The sequence below is a fragment of the Ambystoma mexicanum genome, chromosome 6p (assembly GCF_040938575.1).
Source record: "Ambystoma mexicanum isolate Mex_15411 chromosome 6p, UKY_AmexF1_1, whole genome shotgun sequence".
NCBI classification, from domain to species: domain Eukaryota; kingdom Metazoa; phylum Chordata; class Amphibia; order Caudata; family Ambystomatidae; genus Ambystoma; species Ambystoma mexicanum.
Genome location: NC_090935.1, coordinates 1,084,206,212 through 1,084,230,063, shown reverse-complemented (window position 1 = coordinate 1,084,230,063; position 23,852 = coordinate 1,084,206,212). Strand labels below are relative to the sequence as shown.

Here is a 23,852-nt window from a genome sequence, read left to right as displayed (position 1 = left end):
ATGAAATCCAAATCTATCCCAGTAATTCAACAAGGGAACTCTAGTGAGGCCTTTCACAAGGCGGTTACAAAGGACATAGGAAAAATGATAGACACAAACCACACTGATTGAAGGGAGAGTAGGACCAACCTCACCACAGAGAAAGGTATTAAAAAAATTAAGATCAGATAATTAAATAGTAATCAAAGAGGCTGATTAAGGAGTAAGTATTGTGATCCTCAGTAAAAATGACTATATTAAAATGGCCATTGAACACCTGGCAACACCAGGATGCTACAAGGAAGTCAAAAAATATCACCCTCTCAAAGCCTCTCACCAGTCCTCTCTGTTGGACCGACCACTTTCTTCTCTCTTCCCAACTGACACTCTGTCCCCCAGGCGAAGCCGACCCTAGCACTGCCACCCACCTTCTCAGCCATCTGGCCCATGAAGCGTGTGTCAGTGCAGGCTTTCGCCAATTTCTCACCTCCTCCTATGCCTGCGACTGATTTACACTCTGACACAGCCCTCTCTAATCTGCATCTCTCTATCACTAACACTCTTGATGTCCTTGCCCCTGTCATGAGGATACCTTTGAATCCCACCTCCAGGTGCAACTCTTGTTATGACTCCGACTTTGCCACCCTTAAACGCAAGTGCAGGGTGGCCGAGAGGAAGTGGAGGGCATCAGGGGCATCCTCTGACAAACTGGCCTGTCGCCGGCTCCAAAGGAAATATAGACTCTCTGTCCTGTCCAAGAAGAGAGCCTACATTCAAGCCCGCATCTCCGCAGCCTCTAACACAGCTGAGCTCTTCCAAATCTGCAAGGAGCTGGCCAAGCCTGCTGCAGTCTCCACCTCTCCTGTTCCCTCACAGGCCTTCTGCACGGCACTGGCTTCTCACCTCACCACTAAAACTCAGGACATCCTGTCCCCTCTCTCTCCTCTTCCTCTACCTCTACCTCTCACGGCCCCTCTGCAGCCACCTCTCCCTCTCCTCCTCTGTTCTCCTCTTCCCCGTGTTCACTACTGACAATGTTTCTAGACAAGTCTGATCTATGAAAGTATTGTCTAAGCAGGTGTTCCCCTGCTGCTACAAAACCATCAAGGACCACATCGACATCTTCGCTCAAGCCTTGGCCGATTTCTGCAATCACACTTTTGCCACAGGAAATGTTCCCTCCCCTTAAAACACTCCCTTGTGCACCTCCTCCTAAAGAAGCCTTCTGCGATCCTTCCTCTCTGGCAAACTACCGCCTGGTCCCTATCACTCCTTTCCTGGCAAACTCTTGGAAAAGCTGCCCATCTCCCAGCTCACTCTCCATACTGAATCTGTTGGTCATCTCCATGACCATCAGACTGGCTTTAGAGTAGCCAGAAGCACAGAAACTGCTCTTCTGAACACCTGTGAAAACCTGCTCCCAAATCTCGACTCTAGCCTTTCATTTGTCCTCATCCTCCTTGATGTTTCCTCTGCTCTCGACATGGTCAACCACGCTATCCTGATCAATCATCTGCGACAACCGGGGCATCACGGATCAGGCCCTAGCCTGGCTGACCTCCTTCCTCTTTGATCAACCCTCCCAGGTTCAACTGGGGTCCTTTCTCTCCACCACCTCTCTCTCCACATGTGGCATTCCCAATTCTAACCTCTCACCCTGGCTCTTCAACCTTTACTTGGCACCTCTGGCCCATCTTATCTCTACCTCCTCTCCTAACTTTCAGTCCTATGCGGATGACACTCACCTCTCCTTCAGGCTCCCCTCAGCCTCCTCTCTCACTCATTCCTGATTGTCTTTCTGCGATTCAGGAATGATGTGCCTCTAACGATCTCTGCCTGAACGCCAGTAAGACTGAGATCCTTCTCATTGGGACCACTGCTCCTGCTTTCCCTATATCACTCTGGCCGCCCTCCTTGGGCCCTCTACCTGCACCTTTCTGCGAGTCAAAAAACCTTGGTGTGATCTTCGACTCCACCCTCTTCTTCTCATGTCATGTCACAGATGTCTCTATGAAGTCCCAGTGCCAGCAGCTTCCTTTTCTCACTTTCCCCCAGAAGCGCACTGTCGGAACGATAGCTCAGGGGCAACATGCTCGCCCTGGAAGCAAGACGACACTGGGCACCACAGTTTCGATCCCAGGGTCCGCGCTTAGAAACCTCTGGGTATCATATCATATATACAAAGCCCTGGTTTTCTCTAGGCTGGACTACTGCAAAAGTCTCTTTATGAATCTGCCTACCTCTACTCATTGCCCCCTCTACAATTAATACAGAACAGTACTGCAAGTCTTGTCCTTGGCCTCAAGCTCAGGGATCGTATCTCTCCAGCCCTGAAATCTATCCACTGGCTCCCAGTGGCTGCAAGGATCAAGTTCAAGACCCTCTGCATTATCCACAAGGCTTTCTGGGGCCAGGGACCACACTACATCCAACTCTCTCTTCCTAAGCACTTTCCTTCTCAGCCCTCCGCTCATCCACCTCCAACTTTCTGAGGGTCAGACGCTTCTCCAGGCTGAAAGTGAGGGCAGATCTCTCTTCTCGGCTGGTGCCTCCCTCTGGAACAATCTCCACGCCTCTCTCAAACATAAGCAGGACCACCTCAGGTTCCAGAAGCAACTCAAGACCGTCCGTTTTGCTTCTGCTTTCTCTCTCCCTCTTCCCTGCTGATGTTCTTGTCTGCTGCACTAACTGGTGACCTGGCCTCCCTCTGAACCTTATGGGGACCAGGCTACTTCACGACCAGTAGCCCCATGCACTGCCTCCGGGCCTACTGTGCACTAGGGACTCTATGTGCAACCCTACAGTCCCCTGCCTCCTTGCGTTCACTTACAACCTTTGCTCATTGCACAATCCCTTTCCCTCCCACTGGAATTCTCCTCTCCCTTACCCCTGCACGTGCACGATCTAAATGACAGAAGACCTAGTAAGATTGTTTGTTTTGTCCTCTCTTTGTCTCTCCTTCCTTGTCTTGTCTAGCCTAGACACACTAGTATACAGCCACGTTATAAATGACTCATATCATATGTCACTCTAAAAGAACTTTTAGAGTGCAACTGACAACTGAGGGCATCATGGTGCTAGGAAAGAGGACCCTAAAAAAGAAGACGCAGCAAACACAGGCAGAAGAAGTCAAAAGAAACATTAGAACAGATACCTTCTAAGACAGCAGCGGAAGGATAGGTGGTCAGCAATCATTCACAAGGAGACAAGGAGTGTTGCAATTTGTTCCACAGAAGGGCTGCAGCAACAGAAAAAGCATGTCCACCAGTTCTAGACCACTAGCCTCTGCAAACTTGAACTAAAAAGTTAGACGCAGAACAGAGTGAAGGGCATATAGCAGCAGATTTTTCACTGTAAATAATTGCCAATGAAGTCATGAAAAGGCGCGATGGACCAGACACAGTGATTTAAAATCAATGCGCAATGCTATCGGTGCCAATGAAGACTATGTAGGTTTGGAGAGATGCGATCATGAACAGATAGGCCAGAAACAGCACGAGCGGCTGAGTTCTGTAAAACTTGAAGCCTGTCCACAAGATAGGCAGGTTGAGCTAGATACAATGCATTACAATAGACTAATGTGCCCAAAATAAGAGCAGCAACAACAGGGGTCAGAAGAGAAGACGGAAGCAAAGGAAGGACCTTACGCAAAACCATCAATCTAAAATGGCCATGCAGACAGACAGAGTTGACTTGTGCTTCCATCAAGAGAGAAGCAGATATTTTTACTCCAAGATCTTTGACCACTGAAACCAGTCACAGGAAGGGGTTAAGAGAAATTACCCAAAACTCAGGCATCCGAAGGGAGGTGGCTGATAAGGGCCCAATCACCAGTACCTCTGTTTTGTCACCATTGAGTCCGAGACAGTTTCGGGACATCCAATCCTGACTGATTTCAAGCAGTTATTAAGGTTAGTAACTGACACAGACTGGTCAAGATTGAGAGGGATCCCAATCCGAGTGTTGTCAGCATATGTGTAACAGCGAAAGCCAAAAGACTGAATAAGTTTAGCAAGTGACTGACCATATACGTTAAAAAGAATAGGTGAGACAGCAGATCCCTGGGGGACACCACATGTGACTGATTGGGAAGAGAATAGAAAAGGAGACAAAGTGAGAGTGTGGGAATAATTGTTAACAAACCAAACCAGGCCAGCACCAAACAGGAGATACCAGCTGGGCATTAGTCGATTCAATAAAATTGAGTGGTCTATGGTGTCAAAGGTAGATCTAATAAAATCAGCGTCCCAGTGATACCTTGATCAGAAAGTCGTGTAACATCGTTCACAACAGAGACTAAAACCGATTCGGTACCGCAGCCATGCCTGAATCACGACTGAAAAGAATCAAAGAAAGAAGAGTTTTCAAGAAAAGAACTAAGCATAGGAGTGACCAAATATTCTACAACTTTCATCAGAAAAGAAAGAAGAGAAATAGGCTGATAGTGGGCAGGGAGCAAAGGGTCAAGAGAGAGTTTCTTCAACAGTGGGATAACCAGAGTGTGTATGAGAGTAGAGGGAATAGAGCAGAAGTGACCAAAGGGGCGTTGCCAGAAATAATTGATTTCAGAGCTGAAAGAGGAATAGGTTCAAGGGGAGAATAAGATTTCAATTTGTTTGTAGACTGTAAGATATCATCAAGACAAACAGAAGGAAAGGCAGACCAGGAGAAATGTTGCTTGGTAGAAACAGTTCTAGGGCCGGGCAGAGTGGGAAGACTAGACAAAGAAGATATTTTTTGACAAATAAGATCAATCTTGTCAATGAAAAAATTTGACAAGGAGTCACATCGTGTCTGAGAAGGAGAAACTGAATTTGCAGAAATAGAACTAACGGAAAGAGTATGAAGAATTGTAAACAATTCTTTGGGCTGATTGAGAATTTGTGCAGCCTCTCTTCCATTTCCATGGTGGTCCGGTGACATGGCAGAAAGGTGAGGTGGTACTGCAATCCAAACAGGTAACTGGGAGGCCAGAAAGGAGGGGAGAAAGACGTGGGGTATTGGGGAGAGGTAGGGATTTCATGATGGCGGAGCGGGAGCGAGCAGCTGTAAAACTCAGTCCACATTCCGAGCAACCAGATTGACTGGTGCGCCTGCCCAGGTGCTAATTTGCCATCTTGGTGCCACTACCTTCATAGCATGGTACTCTGAGGCCCCGGATGAATCTAAGCACACCGTGAAGATTAAATGTTGCGATACCTAAGAATCAAGTACAATGTATATTTCTAAAATGGCGTGCCTGGGAACGTATTCCTCACGGAGTAGATGATGCTGCCATAGAGTATACACTGCAAAGCATGATCCCCATTCAGAGCGGTGGCCCCAGCCACTGCCGCCACATTCAGTACTTCCTACTTTGCTACTCTGCCCGCAGAGGTATGATTACCAGAACTGGTCACTGTTCCTCCAGTGGTTAAAAAGTACCATCAAAAAAACAACTTGCCGATTTTTTCTAGCAACGTTATTTCAATTGCAACACCCTTCACACATTATTTAAACGTGGTTTGAGCAATGTAAGGATCAAGACTGTGAATAGGTGGTCAGATTTCTGTATGAAGCTGCCGGTTCTCCATGGCTGGTGGTTTGGGGTTAGTAGAAAAGGTCCTCCAAAGCAAGCTATGAAGTCAAGGTAAGTCGGCATATGGCAACTTCCTAGAACACATAAATAATGCAATAGCACAAAAAATGCCTTACCGCACTCTTCTCGAGCTGTTTCAGTGAAACAATGCAGCGTCCCATAACCACATCTGCACAATTGACAGCCGTTGCGCACCCAGTCCCCATGTTCAATCTTGGCACCACATCTCCTACAGGGCAGAAGGTTTAGCATTTTCATTATTAACAAAAAAAGGTGTATGAAGAATTACACCAGTTAAAATGAAAGTAGCATTTTCCACCCTACAGATGAAAAACAGGAGCCTTTCATGCGAATAAGAGCTAGCTGCACATGTGCACTTCAAAGAATGCTTCTGATCACTACACCAAGACAACCCCGATTCCTTGCTTGGTAGTCTGAGTGGAGAATCCAAGGAATGAAGGAGCATCACCAAAAATTATTTAGTGGCGTACTTTGAAGCATGTATTGCCCATTTTGGAGACAGGAAAATGAGGCACTGGGCCACAGCACACCTCAGCCATCACACACTCCAACCCTTTCACCAACTCACACAGCCACCAAAGGTGGCCTGCAACTTCTTCAATGATACTTGTAAGATTACAAACACATGCACCAGTAAACCTATTCATCGACTATCCTCTATACTTCCCAGGCCCAGCTCCAGCAGAGGGTCGGGGGGGGCGCCCCCCCAGAGCCAGCCTCTGCCCCCCCCCTAGAAAGGAGGCCATGTCAGTGGTGTTAACCGAGGGAGTGGGGGGTGGATGTCACTCTAAACTTTCAGCAGCAACCTCAGAGACATCATTCTGAGAGGCTGAATTTCAGGAGGTCCAGCCAGGATTTGTTTTCTTGCCCTAGGCAATGATTTATGACCCACAGCCATAAAAGTACAACTGACCAGGGAGATGGAGGGCCAGTCACACCTCTAAGTGAGGTAGCACACTTATTCAAGCAGGCTGCCTGCAACTATTTTCTCAAACATAAAATCACAATGTTGGTTTCTGTAATATAAAGTATGTTTATTTTATGTGGGAATATAGTGTTTTTTCACATCATGGGGTGGGTGAAGGGAGGATTGTATACATGTGTATGTTATTGAAGGGTATGTTGTTGTGCTCAAAATATTGTTAGATCAACAAGGCTACCTGTATTGATTGGACATGCTATGTTCTGTTCTTGAAATTTAAAGAGGTTTGAAAAAAATGAAATTTTGTAGGAAACAAAATCTCCTATTCCTTGCTTCAGTATTCTGGGTGGGGGCGTTCTATCTTTCACAAGAGGGAGCGAGCACAAGCATCTCCTCCGGGGCCTGCTGGGAGTAGCCACAGTGCTCAGGGAGATATTGTTGGACAGACACTATCTGAGATGGTACAAAGACTGGGGACCTCACTGCTCATCCCTCTCGGAGGAGGAGGAGGACGAGGAGGAGGAGGAGGAGGAGGCATCACCCTCAATTCTCCCAAGCCAGTCCACGAATGGCATGCTGGGTGCTGGTGTGAATGGGTGAGAGGGGAGGTAAATGGGGACGTGGTTAGGGCAGCTGAAGGAAGGTGACTGGACGGTGAAAGGTGGAGGATCAGCTATAACATAAAGGGGAGAGCAGATGGGAAGGAGAACATAGGTAGAATGATGTTGCAACACTATTTTCCTTGCTTCTCTTTTGCTATGTACAGTTTATCTGGGAAGACATTTTTTGCTGGATCACGGATCTGGGAAATTTGGATCAACGGCCCCACTTTGTTGAGTGTACTCCGAGACCCACACCCAATGGAATGTGGGCCCCCTGATCCCAACTCTGGCCCACCCAGATGAACATTCCTAGAGCCGGGCCTGATACTTCCAAAACGTCAAGCTAGTGAAGATCCCAAGCGCAAAACACCAGATCAACGGAACCCAAATTAGTTATGAGCAACATACAAGTAAACAACTGAAACCAAGCCACTACAACAACTAGACACGCACTGAAACTGATGCACAGGCGTTTGTGGAAGGCCTAAAAAACTGGCCAACCCAGAGCCAAAGGTTACACTCATTCTGTGCTATAGGTAGCTGTTAATGTAGCACACCTGCGCCTGCCACCATCCCTCTTCCAAGAGGAACATCCTCCCAGCGGGAAACCTGCCCATAAGGAACAAATGACTGCCCCCATAATAGCCATGAGAGGCAAGATGGCCTGAAATGGCGAACTTTGTACTTTACAGACACTGCACAGCATCAGCTGCCCTTTCACTGACACAATAGAAAACATTCTCTACATAACATCATTTTTTACCCCATTTCACAAAACGGACATTTAAAATTATTAATTTATAGAAATTATATTTCTCATTACGTTGGTGTTTCTGTGTCCTAAATATACAATATAACTTTTATCGTTCGCTTGGACTATCCGGGATATTATTAAAAAAGCTAATACGCCACTTTTCATTTGCACTTTTGGAAGTTAAGTCAAACAAATAAAGTAAACAGAATGGCTTTCACTTTTTTTTTTTTTAATGTCTACATGTGCCCTCACCGCTTTCGCTCGTCGTATTCACAGTGTCGCCCTGAAAAGTGTTTTGGGCAGGCACAGAAAGTGCCCAGGATACAGGTGCCCCCATTCTGACAGCAGTGCCTGTTGAGTTTGCTGCCTGCGGAGAAAAGAGACTTTCTGTCAGAGGCAGATATTACTTTAAATCACAGCGTCATGCCCCAGCCCCCACGACCCCCCCCCGCCCCCTCCCCTCGCACGAACACAGGGGCATACCTCAGCCCCTCTTGCAGAAAGTTTCGGATTTAGCTTGACTTTAGAGCGACATGTCTCAGCCCACCTCTTAAGCAAAGGCAGATATCACCCCACTTTTCAGCGACAGGTTCCAGACCCCCTTGGTGACAGTGGCAGCTATGGACACTCCGCCACTTAGGACCAAAAGCAGGTATTCTTGTGACATGCCTCAACATCCCCTTGCAAACAGGGGCAGGCACGACCACACGACACAATGACACGTCACCCCTTACAAAGGGAAGGAGATATTTAGCTGCGTTTGTGTGGCTCCCTCTACCCTCCACACGGAGCCGACGTGACAGTCCATCTGCTTCCCCTGTTACTAACAGTGGTGGATGTGACATCAATTCACAGTCACGCGCCTCTAGTCACGCACCCTTCCCACTAATAGAGGCTCGCGCGGGCATTTCTCAGTCTTTCCCGACCGAGGTTGATTTGCCTTCACGGTGACGTGTCACAGACTCTCACTGCCTGCCAAATCCCCTTCACCCACCCCCGCTCCTTTCCAAGAGGTTCGCGAGAGGTCTGGTTTTATGGCGCTCTGGTGCAGTCAAATTAGCCGCCCGTTAGAAGTGTTTGCTCAGTTGAGGAAGCTTTGTTTACACAAGGATTAAATACAAACGACTAAGGAATATCAATTGGCCCAGAGGAAACACCCACACACTCTCCTTCCACCCCCATGGCCTCCCACACACACCATCAACTACATGTGACACATGTTCATGCACATACCAGGGCGAGGCCTGCTTTTGGTCTACTAGCTTTGAAACCATGGGTCTGATTTACAATAGCGTTTTACATTGACGCAATCCCATTGAAAAACGCTCAGTAAATCAGGCCCCATGTCTTCATACACCTAAAATCACGTCATTTCGAGTGGAGAATGCCATTATTAACAGGAAATGCTTCTCCCTCGAAAACCGCCCATCACAATGCAAGTCCACAGAGGAGTGATATGCGCCCCCTTTCTCCAGAGCAATGATTTGGGGCTAGAGTGGGCACCAACCATTTTTTTTGTTTTTCAGTTTTTCCGTCCCATTGGAGAAATGCAATGGTTGGGGCCGGATGAAAACTTGGAAACTTCTGATGGCTTGCATCAGGAACATGGCTATTTAGAAAATGATTATGGTAAAATTGGGGTTCAAGACCCACATGAAGTTCAGGTAAGAGCCAAGCTCCCTCTTGTACACTGTCTGCTGCATGCACAACTTGGAAGGTATATTTGCTTTTAGAACTTAAAGCAAACATTGCACAGATAAAAAGACAGGAGACCTTTTAGCCAGGGGTCCAGGGCCGGTCTTAGGGCATGGCGGGCTGGGCGACTGCCCGGGGCGCCATGCCCTCCTAGGGTGCCATTAGCCCCCTGTCACACCAGCTCGGAGGAGTCTTTCAAGGGCTCCCCCGAGCTGGCGCAGCAGGTGCCCTTTTGTTATTAAATGCGTTCGTGGCGACGGGCGCATTTAATAACAATAGGGTGCTGATTCCGATGATTACTTCCCCACTCATACGCAGAAGCGAGGCGGTTTTCATTGGAATATGGCGTTCATGATGAGAGTCCTATTCCAGTGATTAACTCCCTGCTCAGGCATCGGAGCAGGAAGGGTTAGAAAACCGCCAAGGCCGGCCCTGCATGGGTCACATATTCGCCTCACACCAAAGGATCTAGGACGGCCTGTCCTAATAACCCTCTGCAGTAGCGCGCATGATATATACCCCCGACATTGAGATATACCCCCGACATTACGTCACCACTAGCATTACGCTGCTGCTGCCGGTACTCACTCTGTGTGAGGCCGGTGAAGGGGACCAGCCCCACCTGCTGCTGGAGCTTCTTGCTCTCTGAGCTCCCGTTCAGGCCCTTAAAGGTTTCCAAGAAACTGCTGAGGTCCTTGGCCGGCTGCCTCCTGGGTGTCACAGCTGCTCTCTCCAGGGGGTCTGCCTCAGGCTTCCCTTCTTCAGTGCCTGGAAAAGCCACACAGATTCATTGAGTCCAAACAACCAACCCCCATGATCAGAGAAGAACCAAGATTTTCACGTTTAGACCAAAACATACCTGTTCCGAAATTAAAGGCCAGCACTGCGAAGGTCACTGCAATTAATCTGCCCAGAGGAGAAATGAAGTATAGCTGTAAGGCACTGAACAAGTAGTATACACACTCCTCTCTCGAGTGACCCCGTTCACGGAGGCGAGCCCGATTTTGAGAGCCACTATTGGGTAATGTACCAATGCACTGCAATTGAAATCAAACCCTATTTCCACTTTGACCTTTTAATGTTAATAAGTATTCTTATGGATAGTAAACTGCTTCACTGAAAAATATCAACACCCCTGCCACTTACTCGCGCACACCCCGCATCTGCCCATCGACGCAACATATTTAGATGAGGTCAGGACTTCCCTGTACATCAAAAAGGGCCTTTGTGAACCATGTTCAAGGTATTTCAAATTCAATGCAAATGGGGCACGAGTCCATCTTTTCAATGTTATAAATAGTGGCCCTGTTCTCACAGTATGTTATTTTATGTTGATTTATAACGTGCACCACTGCAATTTGTATGGTCTCCAGGCGCTCATGTGGCTTTGTAAGAAAAGTTGGTAGAGTTGGTTAGTGAAGAAAGAGAGGGATAGGATAGATTGTGTGCTCTTCTGTTCATGCGTGCACAACCAGGAGGAACTGGCTTCTGTACGTGTGCTTTCTGGGTGTGCTTTGTTATGTGCACTGACCTGTTGTGCTCGTAAGAGTGGCATCCAGTTTCTGAGTTGTTTTTTGTTTGCAGGTATTGGGTTTGCAGTAGGATTAGAGACGGGTGTGCGGGGTGTGTTTTTTAGTGAGTTGTTTCACTAGCTCTTTGGGTGTGTGTAGTATGGGAGCGGTGTGAGGGTGTGAAGACAAGAAGGGGGTGGTTAGTTGATTTCATGTGATTTCTGGGTATGGAGTACTTTTAGTGTTGGTTCTTCCTTCTATATTGTCCCGTGTTTGGTACTGGTGTATGGTTTGCAGAGTGGCCTGTCCAAACTAAATCTAAACTAATTCATCAGTACAATTCAAGTATGGCTAGATTCAAAAGCTGCGAACGCCAAATCTGTACGGTTCTATTGTGGCTAAATTCAAAAGCAGCAGGTTGCAATTCTAGTGCGGCTAATTTCACAATCAGCGTTAACTAACTAATTTTAACTGTAGTGGGGTCAAATTCAAAAGCAGCAAGTTACAATTCTAGTGTGGCTAAATTCACAAGCAGCAGGTTGCAATTCAAGTGCAGTTGAATGCAAAAGCAGCAGGTTACAATTCTAGTGCAGCAAAATTCAAAAGCAGCTGGTTGCAAATCTAGTGTTGCTAAATTCAAAAGCAGCATTAACCAACATATGCAGCGGCAAAACTCAAATGTGGTGCAACCCACACAGCAGCATAATTCAAAATAGGGTTCAATACCTTTGGTACACCCTGGTGGGCAAAATGCAAACAGTGGTGAGATCTGAAGGAAAAAGCCCCCCGTTGGAACACCTTGGGAAGCACTATGCAGGTGTGGTACAATACTGTAGTGGTAAGATTCAAGTGGGGACGTCCCTTATCTGGAAGGAGCTGTAGATGTATAGCAAATTGGCAGGGTTAGTGTGCCGGGCGAACAGGGATGGTAGGCGCCCTTAGCCTGGGCCCTTTGAAGGCTGCGTGGGCAAAGCTGCCCTGGGAGCGGTGCTGGAGAAATGGAGAATGGGAAGGTGAAGGAAAAAAGCCAGAAACCAACAAAGCACTAAACCATAAAGACAGGGCACTCTAGGAGCAGACCCGATCTTAAACCGGATTGGAAAACAAAGTAAAAACACAGATAAATCCCTCCAAAAGGCACCATACAGGCCCTGAAACTCCTTACCAAGTGGTTGTTTTGCAGGATGGCTACAGACTGCAACTAGGAATGGCAGAGCAGGGCAGTAAGGTGGTGTTGTGTAGCAGTTAATTTTAATGTACTGTAGATTAAAGATAAGAATCAGTGCACATACATTATGTTTAGCGAATATTCTAGATTCATGAAAAACGGCAAGTCTGAAATTCTGAAATGCATCAGATCCACACAGAAAATAAAAGCCTGTGATCTTACAAAATTGAATACTGGTTACAATTTTTCATATGTATAAAATATATATATATATTTGAGCCTATCACTAAAAAAGTTGCGAAAGATTGTAGGCCATTGTAGATTCACTTAGTCACTGACAATTTTGTTGCCGGCACTTTAAATTCCAGAATATCAGATCCCTGCTGCAAGGGGATTCCTGATGTCGACCAAATAATTGAAAAGCAAAGATATTTTCAATATTTTCTTACACATAGTAAAATACACATTTGTGTTTTGACCAGGATGTCACTGACAAAGGAAACTGAGTAAAAAACAACCACAGCACAGGCCACCCAAGAACACACACATTATATTAAGTGTTAAGTGACACAATAACTCACTGAAATGCCGGGGGTAACCACAGTCACATTGCTGATGACATCACAGGACTGTTGATCTCAATGGCATCACAGAATATACCACCGGGTGACCTTTCATCCTGATGGCATCACATAAAGCGGCGATCGCAGATGGAAAGATCCAAGCGGGTCAAAGTATGCCAAAGGTAAACCTAACAAAAACAACATAAGCCAGGGGAAGTACCTTCAAATGCAAGTACAGCCTCATTTGGAATATACGAAGGGGAAGAGGAGTTTTCCAAGCAGAGGAGTATAATGAGAAGAGGTGGCATCCATGGATGAAACCCCCAATGTCACTCATGGAGAGGCGGGAAGCGCAGGGTCTGCCATCTCCCTAAATCAGTGGTATTAAAACTTTCTTCAGAACCCTACCTCCAGACTCGCAACCTGGAGTGAAAATACTGTTGCTTGGCACACCACGCATATGCCATAGCTGCTTATATTTTCTATTCAAAGCAGCCACTGTAGTCCCTTCGTGAACAACCGTGCGCACCCTGGATGCTAGGAGGGCCGGCCCCACAGTATGAAGACCATCGCTTTAAGCAGAGGGATACAAGCTGAAATACAGGGCAGCAAGTGTGTCTTTTTTACTGCACCTCAATGCAAACTGCTACGTTATCATGGAATTTATATAGCATAAGTACAGCTAGAAAACGGCAGAGCACTGTACAAACGCAACTATGCATTGCGGCCCTCTCCTAGGAGGAGGGAAGCATGCACAGGTCATTGCCACGCGCAAGGAGCTACCTGCACACCCAGGCACTCAGTCCTTTCCTGCAGCGAGTGAGTTCAATGGAGACCCAGTGGGACTGCCACCACCCGGGCCACTTTTCTGTGTTAGCGGGATTGCACGTGTCCAGGTGGTGCTCAAGAAGCTCTATAGCTCAATATAAAAAGTTTTACTTAAAGGTGAGCCAGGCCAGGACCTGTGGTCAGTGAAGCTTTGTGAGAATAAAGCCATCACCGGGATGGTGGTGACTAGTCTGCAGGCAGTGTGTTGCAGAGGTGTTCGCACCCGAGGTTAAACCAAAAAGGGAAACACGCATTGGATAAGCCAAACAGTTTTGGCATAACCCAAGACACTCCCTCAGTGGTATTGCCTGGCCAGACGAGAGCAAGTGGCAAATACCCATACAGAGAGACAAAACTGCTGGCTTTGCCAATGGATGCCCAGACACTCCTATTGCTTATAAGTCAAGTGGCTGAAGGTACACGTACAAAGCTGACGCACAGCTGCAATTAAGCCATCTTTCAAAAGATTGCTTATAAAAAAAAAACACACTGAAATCTCTTTAATAGCATGCAGCTAGCACAAAGAGATCTGTGTGTGTATGTGTGTGTGTTAGGCAGGGAGCATAGGAACCAATATGGCCATGATCGGTCAATGGGAGACTTAAGACACCACAGGCTGTGTGTCACTCCAAACATCCTATATCTTGCTTATCTTCACTTCCCGGGCTAATAGTTACGCCTTAAAGCACTAGCAAATAGCCAAAACAAAAAAAGCAACCTCATGTGGCCACATCAAATTATTTGGGGGTGCCGGCTGAGCCTCAGTCTGTAGAAAGAGCTTCGATGTATGCGCCATTGCCTTTCATAGGCCAGCTCCTGCCTCCTTTTCCAGGTTGGGGGCATAGCATGAAATCCTAAAACAAGCCAAGCACCGTAATCTGGAAGGCAGGCAGGGCTGTACGGACACCCTGCTCTGTACACCCAAAGCGTGTCCGGTATATGTAAACCTCACCCGTGGGTACCGGAGGGCCTGGAAACCAGACCGGATCTGACTCTGGGTGAAGTCTCTGAACGAAGAGCGGTAAAGTGAGGAGAACATGTCACACTGTCACGCCCCAGAGGGAGATGCTGCACAGGGATTAGAAGTATTAACAGAGGAGGTGCTCTCTCCAGGAAGGCGAGCCGAGAGCAGGCTTTATCGCACATTGGGGGAGAGAAAATCCCTTAGGCCAGAGAACCAGTCGAGGCAGCTCTAGTTGTACGCCTACCGCATTAAGAGCAGGTTCGGCCATCAACCTACCAGCGACAAAGAAGAGTCTGAGCTAACGAGGAGGCAAACCTAAGGATTCAATGTGTAGATGGTTTAGTGAGAGATCCATGCCAGGGGGCATCGAGGAAGAAGCGCCAGTGTTGGTCCCTCACATCTTCAATAGCCCAATGCAAGCCAGGGCAGACCCTTAGACCCTGCTTCCAAGGATTGGAGTGTGCACTTCTGAAGGACAGGCACTGTTGGGCCAGGAAGTGGTCTCCCAGAAATGCTCGACTGACCAGCAAGAGCAAGGCTCAAGGGTGGCGATGGATCACAAGGTATTGTGGGCCATATTCCCTTAATGGTGTAGTGCAACATCACCCCCAAATCCTGTGGGCTTCACATTAGCTGCCAGAGACCAAATGTATTTATGGTCAAGTTCCACTGGCAAATGCCTCCATTTTGTGCTTCTAAGTTTAAAGTGTTTCCAGACTATGGACAGGGGAGTGGGGTTACAGTGGTGTGCTTAGTTCTGTGATATCCCCTTTGTGGGTGAAATTTAACAGCTCTTTAAAGAAGCACCAGAGTTGTCTTGCACCTTAAATTTTGGACCTACTCTCTGGACTGGGAATGAGGCACTGGGATAGGCTGCTGCTCACCCATCCGAAAATTATACTCCGACTACCAGTAGCAAGAAGCCACAAGCTCTGGGTCATGATGGCTTTAGGATTGAGATGTGAAGCTTATCTTTGAGTCCCAAAAAAGGAATCCTAGAAAAGGCGCCATCCTTGATAAGACGTAGACTGCAGTAAATTCACGTTATTGGGGGCAACGTTCATGTACACCTCAAAAACTGGGTTGAGAGGGAAGCTCTCTTCCTTCTGAGGGCACCAGCGGCTTGAGCACACTCTGGCAAACAGGAACTGCAGAAGACCCAAGGTTCACCAGAACTGGAACAAACACCACCACTAGGATGCACAAGTGAAACAACTACTGCACACATCTGCACCAACCACAGCTGAACTTCGGGGCACAATTGTAGCCACATAGTCCCACGAGACTAATAAAACGCACTTGTCTTCAATGCTTGCCTTGAAGATGGTTGTTAGGAACCCAAGGGGCGAGCACACACTCGATGTATCTACCACGTAAGACTGAGCAAGGCAGAGCATGGGCAAGGGGTTCCAACATGGCCCACTCAAGGAGAGAAAGCGAAGCATAGCTGTGAGGAATTCGACCATCCGCACAGTGGGTATGCGTTCGCCTGGGCTTCTTTTGAATTTGAAATGAAATTGAATGTGGGAGATCATCCTACACTTGTGGAAGAATATAATACGCACATAACTAATTTATTGGATCATGTGGCCCAATTGAAATCTAAAACTACTAGGAAATCTGTGCGCCAACAAAGTTGGTTTACACCAGAGCTAACTAAATTGAAGGCGAGCAAAAGACGCGCAGAACGTATCTGGCTTAAAGACCAAAACTCAAATAATAAGGCCACTTGGAAACTACATGAGAAAGTATACAAAGAAACAATTTCAGAGGCCAAGCAAACCTATTATAATGATCAAATTGAAACAGCAGATAATGATAATAAGGAACTCTTTCGCCTCTTCATATCCTGGGTGAAGCCAGAAGTTCTTAATCACACCATTACACCAACTGAGGAGGATTGCGTTAGAACACAGAAAGCCTTCGCAAATAAACTGTTACGCGCCCGAGACAAAATTAGGAGAGAGCTACAGAATCAAACCTCAAGTAAAATTTCCCACAACTTACAGAATGTAGGAATCAAACATCCGATCGATCAGACACCTACTATAAATGAGGAACTGAAATCTACTCATATAAGATTTAAATTTCCAGATATCTCAATTGCAGAGATTGAAGACATTATGAGAGCCATGAACCCGACTAGTTGCCCGGGGGATCTCCTACCTTCAAAAATAATTTTGGACCATTTGGGCATGCCCATATCCGACCATGATGGTGGCTTGCCTGGGCTGCGTTGAACTTTTTTCCTTTTTCTGGTGTGCCGGGATTTAATGGGCTTGGCCCGTGGTGGGCTCCTAGGGCCAGGCCAGGGCCCCTGGCTCCGTCCTACCCATGAAATCCCTGGCTCCCCCAGCTCTACATACACATAGACCCCTGGACTCTGGGTGAACACAGCCCAAAGGCGTAGTCCCCCCTGTCATATTTATTTGGGATATGACAGGAGGAGTACACAATGCTTCTCCGGAAGTGGGGGTCCAAACCGTCCTCCTGCTATGGCCAGCGTAATTAACTAACAAAGGCTCCATGGATGCACCCTGCAGCTGGTGGCAGCAATTCACATCCTAATCAGAAAGTAATGCAAACAAGTCCACATGGGGCCTGGCTACAGAGGATAGCAAAGGAGACAGGAAATCCCAACAACCTTTCATATGCAACTGTGCCAACCTGATGCTAGCTCCCACCCTCAGTATCGATTGACAGTGAAAAGTCATGTTTGGGACTGAGTGTTTACAGTAGTCATCCCCGCAGGAGGACTCCATTCAGAAGGTACAAGTATGTGGTTTGACGCAGACAGAAAGTCTGGTCTTGCCGCAGATTGAAGGGAGACCTGACACTTCAATCAGGAACCACAGAGAGCTCCATTAACCAGAGAGACCCTTTGATCCACAACAGACAGGAAGATGGGTGGGACTTAGTATTGCGTGTTTTCACCCCTTTACCTTTTCTGTCGCAAAACACTCTGGTTATGACCTCACACATACAGAAGATTGTTGATGGGGGCCCACGATTTGTTCATTGACATAGGCTTAGCCTACACCAATCACTGTGCCCAATTTGGCTTTAAAAGGGCAGTGTGCCTCTTTTGGCAGATCATCTGAAGGCTTCACCAGAAGCATAAGGAAGAATTCATCATGGGACCCTGGCTGAAGGTACAGTCTGCCTTTCATCTTCTGACCGTAAAAGAAGGCCAGGACCTCGAAGGGGGGAAGCTAGATCCCTCCCCTAAACATCTCCCAAAGAACAGAGGGAGATACTGAATCCAGAGGACCCTCCAGAAGCTCCAGAACCAGTACCCAGCCAGCACACACTGTGCTGTGCAGCAAGCTTCCTAGGTGGGAAGTTCCAGAGAGTCTTTGAACCAATAACCAAGGACAAGGCAGCTGTTTGCAACACACTCCTCAGCTTTGGCCCGTCTGCCTTAAAGGATGCCACAAGCCCAGTGAAGAAGCTAGGAGAAGTGCCTCGGCGAGCATCTACCGACGACGACCTTAAAGGACATTTCCCAGCCAGTCAAAGCCCTTGAGCTGAAAACGACTGCACCACTGACTGTTATGCTGCAGTTGCTAAAGCCACCCGAGATACCTCGGCCAGTGCTTCTGAAGTGACAACCAGCAGTGCGGCGATTCCTAACCGTGAGCTGCCGTGTAGGCGAGCCTGAAGCTATCCCTCCAGCCACGCTCAGCGACCTGGTTGCCGCCTGATACCCACAGCGGTCTCTCATCTTGAACTCTGTCACAGAAGCTGCAAAGTGCCCTGTAACCGACTCGACCCTGTTGGGCACCAAGACCATCTACAAGCACAAGGTACATTGTGGTTCTGTCCCCCTGGTCCTTCTCCGAAGGCCCCTTGTGATATTTTACGACCCATTGCTCCCTTTGTGCTGATACCAAGTATCCTTTAACTGTTGTGGTTATTTACTATACCGACTACCCTCCTATCAGTATCCAGAGCACATCCCTTTTCCTTCTTTGAAATTGCCTGTCCTCTGCATTCCTTTACTGGGGGGGTTGTTTTTTGTAGGGTGCTAAAACGGTCTGTTGTGATAATAATAAGGTAGATATTTGTATACAACCTTGTCTGGACAATCCCTTTTATCATTGGGTAATAATTGTATATTCGCTGTGTTACAACTAACCAACGATGGACTACTTTTCAGAGATAAGCCTGCTGTTCCGTCCACGTTACCAAAATGGGACAAAGAGGTTTATGATTTGCTTGTGTTTCCAATCTGTTCCAATCCCTGCTGGTGTACTAGAGGTGTGGTGCTGATTGATGGTTAAGAAACCGATATTCATCCCTGGACCACTGTTGCCCTGAAAGTTGATTTGTCACAATAGCCTTCACCTCACCCATAGAAAAAGCAAGACCAACCTGTGCTGGTCACGGTCCTTCAAACTCCAGGTGAAAACTCCTTAGCAGCAATGACTGCACGATCTACACCAGGTGGACGGACCCCTGCTCACAAGCCTATAAAAACACCACAGTGGAAAAGTGTGCTCAGGAGAACAGGAGAAGTTTACAGCTACTATACTAAAGCTATGTGCCAAAGATTGGAGAAAAACAATTCACAGCCTAATCCACCCTCATCTGGGCTACAGAGCAACAGGAGGGCCACAGGCCACTATGCCAGCAAGAATCAAGCACGCACTTGACATCTGTGCATTTTGTGGTATCTTGCATGCATGTGTGCTGGGAGAAGGCCTGGTGGAACGCAGAATGGATGGGGCTGGAGGTTCTCTGAGTGACAGTTGCTGAGGACTTCAGCCTGGGACAGTGAGTTGTAAGGGTGTAGATCTCCTGTGCTCCAGTCTAACCCTCATCTGTAACTGGTGAAGTAGAGTACATTTCCAGTTTTGTACTTACCATCTCCTGCGGGGTTCCTGCGTGTTGTCTCCAAGCTGAATGGAGGCATCCCATTCTCAACGCCAACATGTGTAGTATACAGTACGGAGACAACGCGCTGAAACTGTACTCTTTATTTATTCAGCTACAGATGAGGGTTAAACTGGAGCACACTGAACAGAGCCAGAAATACCAGGGTGACTATGAAAAAACCAGGACCCCCACCCAAGGCATTGCAAACAGAACCCAATCGAGACCGCCCTACTGGCCAGGGGAGGGCCGACAGAACCAGGGATAAGAGAGACCGAGGCAAGGAAGGAGCTGTTGTAAACAACGCGCCCAGAGTCGCAGATTCCGTGCGCAGCACGTGCAGGCGCTACACCAGCCTTTCATCCTCCGAGGCCTCGTGCAGGCTATTCACACCTCCGCTCTACACAAAACACAACCGCCTTAACAGCCCATGATCCACCCCGCACCCCAATTTCTCCAAATGATATCGGGGCACAAGGATGAAAGACGGAGCCAGATCCACCTGGCAGGAGCCCTTGACCTGCAGGAGGTCACCAAACTCGCCGCAGGTCACGCTTTGCTTGGGGGCAGGGGCTTCATTGGGGCGTGTTGGTAAAGGAAATGTTTTTTCCAGTTATCAAAGAGAAGTCCTCACACTAGCAAATGTGGTGTTTAAAGTCACAGAGCATTGTTTTCTAAATACACTATGAAAAATAAGGCTACAATATTACTGTAACATGATATATATTTCATACAACAATGGATCACCATATGTATCAGCAGAAAAAAACATGTTATAACTGTAACTTGTGAAAAGCAAAATACATAGTCCGAAATGGATGCTTATTTTACTCTAAATACTTTGTTTTTTTTATCTGCAATGCGAATTTGAGGTGTTTAAGAATAGAGATACTCACCCACATAAGTGTGCCTAGCAGTTTAATGAGTCTAGCAGTTATTGTATGGAATTCCAGAATGACACATAGCTCAAATAGCCACATGGCATTGGCCACAAGGCAAGGGGGACCACAGGGGTAGCAAGGGAGACCCCAGGGGTCGCAAGGGAGACCCCTGGCAACCCCTAAATGACGTCCCTGACCTAGCCTCCTTGTCAGTCTCGCCACTTTAACCTCGGCTGCTCTCGAACCCTCCCCTGGCAGCGTTCTGCCCACACTCAGGGCCCCAGTCCTCTGGGAAGGAGTATCAGGCGAGTTCCAGACGATGGGCCCGCGGCCGGCCATCTCCCTCCGCCCGCAGTGGGTATATGCAGTGCTTCTAATGGGCCCCTCCTACCCGGCCCTCAGTTCCCGCACCTCTTATTTTTCAGCATTTGAGTACCTGCACTTATCAATACCTGAAAGAGAGAGAGTACTGGTACTCACCTATTTTGCGAGGTGAACATGAACGCTTTTCATTTCACGTTCCCGTACCTTCAAGGGCAGAGCTTCTGCGGCCTTTGCCCTCTCCACCACCCGCAGTGCCCATGATATCTCCTCCAGGTACCCCCCCCCTGCATGACAAAAGGAGAGACACACGTGCACCCACTGTGCCCTTAGCAGGCCACTGCGGCGTCTACCCACTGTGCCCTTAGCACGCCAGCTGCAGCACACTGGTGTGCTTTACCCTTGGTGTCCTTTGAGGGAGCAGCGAATGATTTTATAACACTGGGAAATTACCTTTTAAAGATGTTTCTTTGTTATTAGCAGTGCCTATCCTAATGTGTACATGTTTACGTAGTTGGAGTTGTGTTGGAACGTTTTGGACTGAAAACTTGCAAACGGCTCCAGTTACCTACCACATTACTCATTAGGCAATGGAAGCAGCAGTAATAGACCTCACCCTCTAAAGCTCAGTTCACAGCTAGGATAGCTGCTGCTAGTTTCATACACACAAAAGAAAGTCTCATTTAATTACAGGGCCTGTGCTAGCGGCTCTGTAGTTATGGTTAACTTGCGCAGCACATAGGAAGAGCACTTTTGGGTGGCATATACACACACACACTTTCTTAACACTATGCAAAACAACTAACTACAAGGTTGTGTGAAAGGATCACAATATGCACTTCTTTGTCAAAGTGTGCGCTCCTTGCCACATAATTGAATCTCACCAGGCACTTCCTGCACACAACATGGTGTGCCTGATAGGGACCTGTGCCCAAGGTACCATGCAGACACGGCCGGTGCCGAAAGCGCTGCGCTGGAAGGCCCGGCTTCGTAGCACTTATTGCCTTCCATTTAAAGCACTGGTATTGCTCCACCGCCTTGAAGCCGGCTTACGGCCGTAGCTCTCGGACAAGAAGCCCTGCCCGTTGGCCTCGTTGTACCCGCGGCGCCCAAGTGCAAGGTCTGAGAACCGAACCCATAAGCAGGTCGCCCACCTCCTGGCCCAAATGCCCAGCCATGCTCTCAGACCAGCGTCCACCCGCTATGGCGGAAACCGTTCAAAGTCCCGCCGAGGCACACCTCAAGGCTCCTAATCCGGCCGTTCTGGATGCTCTGTTTACAGCAGCTAGTGAGCGCGGGAGGGGGGCAGGGTATTAAGGGAGAGTAGGGGTGCACAGGGTTAGGTCGTTAAGGTACCAAACTAGCTACACGTCCAGTGCCAAGTTCACTAATGAAGTCTGAGGATACTTTTGGGAGGGGGTACGAGGCAGTTTATTTACCAGGGAACCCCGGAAAAAGTAGACGAGCCTTACCTAGCACGCGATTCCCCCCAGGGCATTTTCTCAGGCACCAAATGCTGATGAGAGCCCTCCGCAGCAAACGGGGTTCAGTCCCTGGCAGCGGGGCGGCGGCGGGATGCATGTCCGCAACTGGCCTTCACACATCACTCCATCCCGAGCTGCGCCGGGCAGTCCAATGAGAAGCCGCGCCGCTTGGCGGGGAAGCACCTTCCTGCTACTCAGCCTCGGTCTATCTGAAAATAAGCCCCGGAGCGCCTCTTTCACCCCAGCGCTACGAGGAGGCCCCTCCCCTCCCAGGCGCTCACACTGGGCGCGGTGGGAGGAGCGACGGCGCACAGCACGTTATGTTTATCTGCCATTTGCATTTACAGGATGCGGCGCTGTCCCCGCTGTGTGGGGGGCCGGGGCACGCAGGGCTCGGTTGGGAACGCGGAAAGGAATCCATGGTAACCAACAAGAAGACAGCTATGGCTGCTACTAATGGGGAAAATGAGCGGACATTTTAGACATGCCTAACTCAAGAAATGAAAAATGTATGCTTAACTAAACGATAAGGAGGTTACTTCTAATCTTGCCATTAGCCACTAAAGTACATTCTCGCTTCCTGTACGATTATATGGCTTCTGTTACTCCAATGGATATTTAGGACTCTGGTGGTCCCCTGGACACGGGTCAAGTCTACAGAACCTATACATAAAAGGAAATGCTCACTCCCCAGTGCCCGGGGCCAAGGGCACCCTGGTTTCACAGTCATCTCTTGAACTTTGCACTCATCACTCCCCACTCTTCGTCCTCACCCACGCCCCCTCTATCACCAGCCTTTAAGGACACGATTAACATTAATTAGCATCACTTGTCACTCATCTACGCCCCTTACCATACCTCCTCCTTACCCCCCGTGCATTATACATAATGATGCTGGTAGGTTGCTCAACGAGTTAAGGACTCGCAGCTTAGATGTGTCTGCAGGCTGCAGTCACAGGTTAGAGCCTCTTTGCGAAATTGATACATTGAGTGCTGATGGGCGTTAGAGCTCTTAAAACCAGTTGAGACCTGGCACGAGGCAGTAACATGTTATACTACTATGATCAGAACTTTGGACATAGTTATTCCTCCACCTAGCTCGACACAAGGCACCCTCACTCATCCTCCCATATGCTCCTCACTCATCCTCACATATGCGCCTCACTCATCCTCCCATATACTCCTCACTCATCCTCCCATATACTCCTCACTCATCCTCACATATGCGCCTCACTCATCCTCCCATTTGCTCCTCACTCATCCTCACATATGCGCCTCACTCATCCTCCCATATACTCCTCACTCATCCTCCCATATACTCCTCACTCATCCTCACATATGCGCCTCACTCATCCTCCCATATGCTCCTCACTCATCCTCCCATATACTCCTCACTCATCCTCCCATATGCTCCTCACTCATCCTCCTATATGCTCCTCACTCATCCTCCCATATGCTCCTCACTCATCCTCCCATATGCTCCCCACTCATCCTCCTATATGCTCCTCACTCATCCTCACATATGCGCCTCACTCATCCTCCCATATGCTCCTCACTCATCCTCCCATATGCTCCTCACCATCCTCCCATAAGCTCCTCACTCATCCTCCCATATGCTCCTCACTCATCCTCACATATGCTCCTCACTCATCCTCACATATGCGCCTCACTCATCCTCCCATATGCTCCTCACTCATCCTCCCATA

The 23,852-nt window shown here is 48.1% G+C and overlaps 1 protein-coding gene across 1 annotated transcript in view; it reads right to left on the bottom strand.

Annotated features, from left to right (window-relative positions):
• Positions 1 to 22,337, bottom strand: part of LOC138510189 (cryptic protein-like) — a 32,131-nt gene extending 9,794 nt beyond the window's left edge. The window contains exons 1-5 of the mRNA XM_069625673.1: positions 22,135 to 22,337; positions 10,411 to 10,457; positions 10,140 to 10,319; positions 8,109 to 8,223; positions 5,674 to 5,786 (exon numbers count right to left, since the gene is read on the bottom strand). Of these exons, the coding sequence (XP_069481774.1) occupies positions 5,674 to 5,786; positions 8,109 to 8,223; positions 10,140 to 10,319; positions 10,411 to 10,457; positions 22,135 to 22,160 (481 nt within the window). The 5' untranslated portion in view covers positions 22,161 to 22,337. The remainder of the gene's footprint in view (positions 1 to 5,673; positions 5,787 to 8,108; positions 8,224 to 10,139; positions 10,320 to 10,410; positions 10,458 to 22,134) is intronic.
• Positions 22,338 to 23,852: the final 1,515 nt, after the last annotated feature.